Genomic DNA, 8977 nt, shown 5'->3' with positions numbered 1-8977 from the left:
CTGACTGTATAATATTATCAATGCTCAAATGTATGCTGCACTGGTGAATATCTTGGTCCAGATGCTTGCCCCACACTTGTCAACCATATCACCAAGAACCTATTTTATTTATTGAAGTATAGATTTCTCTCACTACAGAGTGTGATTGATGTATGTTCTCTGGTAAAATCTTTCAAGATGAACGGAAGAGGACATCCCGTGAGCTAGTGTTGTGTGGAGCCAGTACATGTCATCCCAAGGTGCAGAGAATATACTTTATGTCTGTCTGTCTGTGGATGGATATGTCGCCTGTCAATAACAAATTTGATGGCCTATAGCTTAGCCAGGAAACAGGAGGTAGAACATGTAGAGGCAGAAAGGATTCTGGGATAGAACAAGGCACGGGATATTCTCCCAGGGAAGATGTGAGGAGACAGTCACGTGGCACCTAAGCACAGGTAACCAGCCACATGGCAGAATGTAGATTAAAATAAATGTGTTATTTTAAGTTATGATCTAGTCAGAGAAGTGCCCAACTATATGGCCAAATATATTTTGAATAAAATATATATGGTAAATATATTTTGAGTCTGAGTCTTATTTCTGGTAGCATAGGGGCAGGAAGGAAGAACCAGGACACAACTTCTACACCAAGGACACAAGTAGAGTTGAAACTTTCTGAGTGCCTGCACTGTATGTCTTTTTAGGCTTCTCTGCAAACATCTGTTGCTCACTGCCATGTAGGTAACACCCTCAGCTCGGAAACTCAGCACAGGCTTCTTGGAGCATCCTGGGGCCTTTTCCTGGAGCTCCCCAGCTCTACCTGTCAGGTCGCACCAGTGGGTACCGTCAAGGCTGCCTGCTCAGCAGCCTCCCACCACCTGGTACCACCCTGTGGTCCAGCTCTGCACCTTATCAGCTCTGACTCCCAGTGAGTTCTCAAGGCTGCTTCTCCTCGGCATTCCAGTAAGTTCTCTAACCAAATGTAGATTTGGAGCAGTTACAGCTCTTTGCTATGGAAGTGGGGGTGGTGTTTGTGGAGATTAAGATTCCAATTCAAGTAAAATATTAGTATAATTCCCGAATGAGAAATGTTATCAGAAAATAAACCAAACACCTGGGCATATTGTATTATAGAAATGTCTTATCAGTTTGCTTTGGATTATTTAAATGCCACTCACCTGCAAAGTTGACTCCAGGCCACATGCTTTTCAAGAAGGTACCCTTGTTCGTTTTGTTTTGTTTTGAGAAGGAATCTGAGGGCTGTGTGCTACCCCTTTATCTGTAAATTTCAAAATATTCTTCCTTGCTGATGCTGGGTTGAGGGTGTAACAATACCTACCAGCAGAAACTGTGCCTACTCACTTGAAATTGTTCCATTATACCCATTTGTTAGCTACCTGTAGCAAATGGGTTGTTTCAAGAAAATAGAATGTGATAGAAGAGCAATTGTCTTTGATATAAAGCTGTGTGTGTGTGTGTGTGTGTGTGTGTGTGTGTGTGTATATGCACTATCTTTAGATAGTGCACAACTCTGTCAGTCTTACTTAGAGGTTTCTGTATCTGCAATGGAGGTTAAGTGATCCAGCCACACTGCCGAGCCATGTGGAGGTTCCCTTCCCTTTGCTTAGCCTAGCTCTGAGAATGTATGCAGAAGGTCCAGACATGATATGGGCTCATGCAAATCATTGGGGTCCCTATTCCATACCAAGCATCTCCCAGCTTCCAAACTGATCCCGCCTTATCTGCCATGGGCACTTGGAAGCAGGTCCTTCCCAGGTATCTCGGGACAGTTCAACCTAAAAGTCAGCAGCACTTGGGGGACTCCATACGATCCTCATTCCCAGCAAGGACAGTGTGTCTGGCCAAGATCAGCAGAGCTGGCAAGGTATATAACACTGTACAAGTACAGGTCCCCCTCCTTCCTGCGACTACACTCCTAGGAGTCCGTAGTTTGGGGTTGTCACAATAACTGAAGAACAAACTCCTTGTTTCATTTTAGTAAAGCAAACACTTGTGTCTCCATGGTTGCCTTTTATTTGAAGCTCAAAGCAAACCACAGTAAACTGGGCATACCTCACTACTGACTGGCCTGTTTTAGTCCAAAACCTATCTCCCACCAAAATTGGGGTCACTGCTTTACCCATGAAGTCTCTATTTACTGTCCTGCCAGGTTTGGCACGCATGGCTCTATCACTCCCCTTGGTAAACTGCTCAACAAGACAATGACATTCTGGAGGGACTAAACTATTTGAATCTTTGTATATTTCTCCTCTTCCTTGCTCCATTTCCTGTGTGATCTGTCAGTGTGCCTCCCTTCCCAGACGGAAGGTCAGCCTCCTGACGCCAGGGCATGTACTCTAATTTTCCACACTGCTAGCAGAGTAAATCCTGAAGGGCTACTTTCAAAATGTTGCTTTGCATGAACAAATAATAAGCACAACAGCTATCTCTTGCTTGGTTTCATTTTTGTCAGGGACTGTCCCTAAGGGAACCCTGGATAACGGTGCACTATTGTGTATTGATAATAAATGTTAATATCCGACATCCCCTCCTCCCAACAAATCCAAGCCTGAGCACACTGGAGCCAGAAAACATTCCAGATTGCTGTAAGCTCTGGCACAAAGTAGGAGGGCCCTTCAGGAAGCAATCCCCAAGGGCTCTGTGCAGGTTATTGTATGCAGTCACGGGTTCCCAGTCTAGGGGCTTTAACACTGCAGGAGAATTAATCTAGCTGAATCGCCAAATCTGGCTGTGACGCAGTCACCATAACAGTTCCACTTCTGAGCTTTCTTCACAGATTTTCCCAGAGCGAGATCCGGCAAATATTCAGTTAAGGAACCTAAAAGGGGCGGTGCCTCTCCTTTGACATTAGCCAAAGGACAACAGAAACACAAACACTTTGAAAGGACTGAGCTGGTGTCTTCTGTCATCAGACCACTGATGGCTTTGCCAGGCAATCTTGTGTTCCCCCAAACTTGGAGCAGAATGCCAGGGGACTCCGTGTTGTCTCAACATCTCGCAGGGTGGCACCAGGAAGGGCAGGCTAGATATAGGCGCGCTGCCTCTGCTCCGAAGCTGCCGGCAAACTGGCCTAAAATAAAAAGGTCTCTGTCTGCAATCCCCGTTTGCTCGCCCGGTAATCCACCCCCGCCCCCAGCCTGCGCGCCGACCCGTACAGCTGTTTTTAATCCCTACTTTTCTCACTTGGCGTCCGGGCTGGGGCTGACCAGACGCGGAGCCACTTAGTGTTTCCTCCTCCCCCAGCCGGGGTCTGTCCTGCCTCCGCCGTCTCCTCTTTCGCTGCCTGCATCCCCCGGGGGGCAGAGTGTGGGAAGAACGAATTTCCGCCGGGTTTGCTCGCTCCACGCCGACATGGGTCCCTTCCGGACGCTGCTTGCACGGTCCCCAGGCTGCCGACTCCGGCTACGCTCCGGGTGCTCCCGGATCGCGAGCAGGCAGGCGCCGGAGACGTGGGCCTAGCGGCCAGTGCTCCGCAGCCAAGTCGCACCCCAGCAGCTCTTGGAAGGGATCCCGCCTGCAGTGGGGGAATCCGCTTGGCTGGGAGAATCCGCGCCAGGGAATCCAGCTCTCCGGACTCCTGAGCAAACAAAAAGCACCAACTCATGCTCGCTCTTCCCGCCCCCCGACGCTCACGCGAAGAAACAGTTTTCTGCAGAAATGCAACAAGTAGCACCGGAGATTCGCCGAGCGCCCAGCGCCTTCTGATTTGGCTCCGTGAACTCGGCCTGCGGAGACCCGGGCAAGCCACCCAGACAAAGGGGGTTGGAAGGGCTAGACGGAGCACAAGCGAAGTCCGAAAGAGGCCTTTTTAGCGACTCAGGCCCGGCCGAGGGGAATGCAGAAGAGACACAGAGCCGGCCGGCCCAGAAGACGATCCGGCCGCAGCGCGCTGGGCGGGCGGCGATGGAGGGTGTGGGCGCTGTGCGCTTCTGGCTCGTGGTGTGCGGCTGCTTGGCGTTCCCGCCGCGGGCCGAGTCCGTGTGTCCCGAGCGCTGCGACTGCCAGCACCCGCAGCATCTCCTGTGCACCAACAGGGGGCTTCGTGCGGTACCCAAGACCAGCTCGCTGCCTAGTCCTCAGGACGTGCTCACCTACAGCCTAGGCGGCAACTTCATCACCAACATCACCGCCTTCGACTTCCACCGCCTGGGGCAGCTCAGACGGCTGGATCTGCAGTACAACCAGATCCGTTCTCTCCACCCCAAGACCTTCGAGAAGCTCTCACGACTAGAGGAACTGTACCTGGGGAACAACCTCTTGCAGGCTCTCGTTCCTGGCACGTTGGCTCCGCTGCGCAAGTTGCGCATCCTTTACGCCAACGGCAACGAGATTGGACGCCTGAGTCGCGGCTCCTTCGAGGGCCTGGAGAGTCTGGTCAAGCTACGGCTGGATGGGAACGTGCTGGGAGCGCTGCCGGATGCGGTCTTCGCTCCCCTGGGCAACCTGCTCTACCTACATCTGGAATCTAACCGGATCCGTTTTTTGGGCAAGAACGCCTTCACGCAGTTGGGTAAGCTTCGATTCCTCAATCTCTCTGCCAACGAACTGCAGCCCTCTCTGCGCCACGCGGCCACCTTTGTCCCTCTGCGCTCCCTCTCTACTCTCATCCTCTCTGCCAACAGCCTGCAGCACCTCGGCCCCCGCATCTTCCAGCACCTGCCACGCCTAGGCCTGCTCTCCCTCAGTGACAATCAGCTCACGCACCTCGCCCCAGAGGCCTTTTGGGGGCTGGAGGCCTTGCGTGAGCTGCGTCTGGAAGGCAACCGGCTGAACCAGCTCCCCTTAACACTACTGGAGCCTCTGCACAGCTTGGAGGCACTAGATCTGAGTAGCAATGAGCTTTCTGCTCTGCACCCCGCCACCTTTGGCCACCAGGGCCGGCTACGTGAGCTCAGCCTGCGCGACAACGCGCTTAGCGCCCTTTCTGGAGACATCTTCTCCGCCAGTCCGGCTCTTTACCGGCTAGATCTAGACGGCAACGGTTGGACCTGCGACTGTAGGTTGCGGGGTCTGAAACGCTGGATGGGCAACTGGCATTCTCAGGGTCGCCTCCTTACCGTCTTCGTGCAGTGTCGCCACCCTCCGGCCCTGCGGGGCAAGTACCTGGATTATCTGGATGACCAATTGCTGCAGAATGGGTCGTGTGTGGATCCCTCACCTTCCCCTACAGCAGGCAGTAGGCAGAGGCCACTACCCACAGCGTCAGAGGAAGGGATGACGCCCCCTGCAGGCCTCTCACAGGAGCTACCACTGCAGCCGCAGCCCCAGCCCCAGCAGCGGGGGAGACTTCTACCAGGAGTGGCCTGGGGTGGGGCTGCCAAGGAGCTGGTGGGCAACCGCAGCGCATTAAGGATGAGCCGGCGGGGACCAGGCCTGCAGCATCAGGGCCCCTCTGCCGCTGCTGCTTCGGGCTCTGCCCCACAGTCCTTGGACCTGCACGAGAAGCTGGAGCGAGGACGCCCCACCCGAGCCAGTCTCCCCCAGACGGAGCCCACCCCGACGTCTGAGCCCGCCTCTGGGACACCATCTGCCAGAGACAGCTGGCAGCACGCGGCAAAGCAGCGCCTAGCATCAGAGCAGCAAGAGCGCGCAGTGCAGTCCGACAGTGGGGTCGGCTTGCCACCTCTGGTGTCTGACCCCTGTGACTTCAATAAATTCATTCTGTGCAACCTGACGGTAGAGGCAGTGAGCACCAACAGCGCCTCGGTGCGCTGGGCGGTTCGCGACCACCGCAGTCCCCGGCCGCAGGGCGGCGCACGCTTCCGTCTGCTTTTCGACCGCTTTGGCCAGCAGCCCAAGTTCCAGCGCTTCGTCTACCTGCCAGAGCGCAGCGACTCGGCCACGCTGCACGAGCTGCGCGGCGACACCCCCTACCTCGTGTGCGTGGAGGGCGTGCTCGGAGGTCGCGTTTGCCCCGTGGCCCCCCGAGACCACTGCGCAGGCTTGGTAACTCTGCCAGAGGCAGGAGGTCGAAGCGGCGTCGACTACCAGCTCCTAACCTTGGTCTTGCTGGCTGTCAACGCGCTGCTGGTGCTCCTGGCTCTGGCGGCCTGGGGATCGCGATGGCTGCGGAGGAAGCTGCGTGCCAGGCGGAAGGGAGGGGCCCCGGTCCACGTTCGCCACATGTACTCAACCCGACGGCCACTGCGCTCCATGGGCACTGGAGTGTCCGCGGATTTTTCAGGCTTCCAGTCGCATCGTCCCCGCACCACTGTGTGCGCGCTCAGCGAGGCGGACCTCATTGAGTTCCCCTGTGACCGCTTCATGGACAGCTCCGGCGGTGGGACCGGTGGCAGCTTGAGGCGGGAGGACCACCTCTTGCAAAGATTTGCTGACTAGGCAGTGCCTCGGGATCTCACAGGCCTTACTCTCCGTGCTCCCATGCCTTCCCCGAGGAAGAACTAGTTTTGTTAGACCTGTTCTTTCTCCCTTTTGTGCATTTGCTGAAGCCAAGTAAAATCTAGATGTGAGAGTGAATCTAGATGCCATCTGTCATGTCCCGGTTGGTTCTTGGTGGTCTAACCCAAGAGTGGGGACAAATGGATAATGAGGTTGAAAGTGGGAAGCCTTGACACACTTGGCGCGTGGCTCCTGTGACATTTCAGCACAGTAACTGGCTGACCCTGGGCTAGAAAGGGTGCTTTATGCTCCCAGTGTGACCAGAAGGCTCTGGGGTAGACACACTCGTTTGCTTCACGGCAAACTGAGTTCTGTTTCTAGTTGAGAAGAGGGGGACTTACCACCATCACAATGATCCCCATCAGCAACTGGCCCCACTGATTTGGTGGGTTCTGCCAAGACGGGCCGGGTAAACAGGTACTACTCTCACGCGGGAACCCTTTTCTGTTGGCTGGCAGAGCACCTAGGAAGCCTTAAGGAAAAGCTACCTGTGTCAACAATATGAAGAGAATTTAACAAGCTGACCAGTAAACTCAAAGACTCTTTTGATTGGACTGGACCCCCTTCTACTGTTTTATCTAGTTCGGGGGCGGGGGGGGGGGGGGTGACCTTTTGCTGACCTTCCAGTAACTGATATTATCCTTGGGAGAAGGCAGCATTTAATCCTTCTCCACCAGGCTTGTGCCTGTGGTTTTAATTTTATTTTTTTTTAATCTATACATGGAAAAAATTGGATGCCAGATTTGATTTTTAAAAAAGAAAAAAAGGAATGCAATGTATCTGTGTATATGTAACCGGTGACTCTCCAGGGCACGGCAGCCTTCCAGTTCACTTACCACATTTCTGATAGCATGCCTAGATGGGTGTGAATGTGACCCACATCTCACAGTTCAGCAGTGCCCCCACCCCCTTCCTGACCTCACTTACTTCTTAGCTGCATGAGGGAATTGTCAGGCTTGGGAGAGGGTGGTGAGCTCAGTAGTGGAGTTTGCTTGTGAGGCTCTGAGTTCCGTCCCAACCAAACAAAGCAATGGGTGATTGTTAGTTGTGTAATCTCTGACACATCACTGTTGTTCTTTATAGGAAATAGAACAGGAGAAGAAATTGTGGGGAACAAATGTGAAAGAAAAAAATAACACAGTAGTGAATACGTGTTTCTACTAAACCCAGAACATCATGAGCACTCAACTGTCACTGTGAAATAATTATCTATTTTACAAATTAATTCTTCCAGTAGTCAATGTTTTACTGTGTTATTAAATCCTATCTTTTAGTAGTAGATACAGTATTTCTTTTCTTTTTTTAATGTTTTATTTTTAATTTAGGATTAGTCTCCTGTATTTGTTTAGTTGTGTTTTTAGCTATTTGGGATACTTTTCTTCCCCGATATTTATGAAGTCCATGTTTATTATTAAATGTAGTGGCTGGGTTCACATTAATAATTTGTGTGTGGTCCACATATACTTGCTAAGAGGATGTGCACTGTAGTACAGTCACCGTGGTTGTGGATTTATTGGCAGTGGGGTACCATTCAAGGTGCTATGGCTAACAGCAACTCTTCTGTTTCAGGCCCCAGGCGCCCAAGGGTCCCAACGACTCAGGGAATCCATCACAGTCCCGGGCCCTTCAACCTGATGACTTTTTATGTTTGGCCTACATGAGCCATGCCTGCCTTGTCCCAGCAGCCGAGGACCTGGGGGCCTAAATGAGCCTGTCTTTGTTTATGTCCAGGATGAGTAAAATGTCCAGACCACTTAAGCCACAGCTGCTTTTCTGGCAGTCTTATCTGCAGGGACAAAACTTAATAAACCGCAGGAAATAGGATGTCATTCTGAGTGCGCTGCCAGGCCTTGCTTTCGATCCACAGTGTATGGTACGTGGGAGTGGGGCTGTTTGCTCTTATTTTCAACCTGCAGGCTATCTGGCATCTCCTGTGGAACTCGCAATTTTTCATGCACAGCACAGTTGCATCTCTTAGCTGTCTCATTTACACAGTGTGAAACTGAGACCCGTTGAAAGTCTGGAAAAGACCCCTGATTATGTTTACCATCTGCCTTTCCCAACTGTAGACTGTCACCAAAAATGTTTAATGCCTGGACTTAAAACAGTCTCACTGAGAAATCTTTTGGTGAGAAATGGATAAATGTTATACATTGTTACATTCAATTATGTCAATAAACCCACATACTAATAGAGACGTCTTGTCAGAGCTTCCAAATGTTTTGATGCATGTTTAAAATGGATGAGCCTTTCAACAGTGTGTTCACTCATGTGAATGAAACCTAAGTGTGATGTGTGTGGGGGTTTTTTATTATTTCCCTTTTCATGGAGAGTGTGGACTTTATCGTAAAGAAATGGTTGTGTGAGTTTATATGTAAGGAGACACTGAACTCCACTCTAAAAGCAAATGGGCATCCTGGAGTGAAATGCTCCCCAGTGACAGCAAGGTGGCATGGTCTCAGCTCAGCAGGTGAGCCCTAACAGCTATGGCCTCTGGGTTTCGTGAACACAGATTACAGGGGCTCCCCACCCCCATTTGCAGAGCATGTAAAGTGATGGGATTCCTGAAGAGTGC

The 8977-nt window shown here is 51.9% G+C and overlaps 1 protein-coding gene across 1 annotated transcript; it reads left to right on the top strand.

The window, feature by feature from the left end:
• Positions 1-3200: 3200 nt before the first annotated feature.
• On the top strand, positions 3201-8597 carry Tril (TLR4 interactor with leucine rich repeats). Its single transcript, XM_052173761.1, has one exon. The coding sequence runs from the start codon at positions 3907-3909 to the stop codon at positions 6340-6342; it is 2436 nt and encodes an 811-aa protein (XP_052029721.1). The 5' UTR covers positions 3201-3906; the 3' UTR covers positions 6343-8597.
• Positions 8598-8977: the final 380 nt, after the last annotated feature.

The sequence above is a fragment of the Apodemus sylvaticus genome, chromosome 2 (genome assembly GCF_947179515.1).
Source record: "Apodemus sylvaticus chromosome 2, mApoSyl1.1, whole genome shotgun sequence".
NCBI classification, from domain to species: Eukaryota; Metazoa; Chordata; class Mammalia; order Rodentia; family Muridae; genus Apodemus; species Apodemus sylvaticus.
This window is presented reverse-complemented; position numbering and strand designations above follow the sequence as displayed.

What these genes read in the sequence shown, in the direction of transcription:
- Tril (XM_052173761.1), top strand. Translation starts at nt 3,907, where the DNA reads ATGGAGGGTGTGGGCGCTGTGCGCTTCTGGCTCGTGGTGTGCGGCTGC.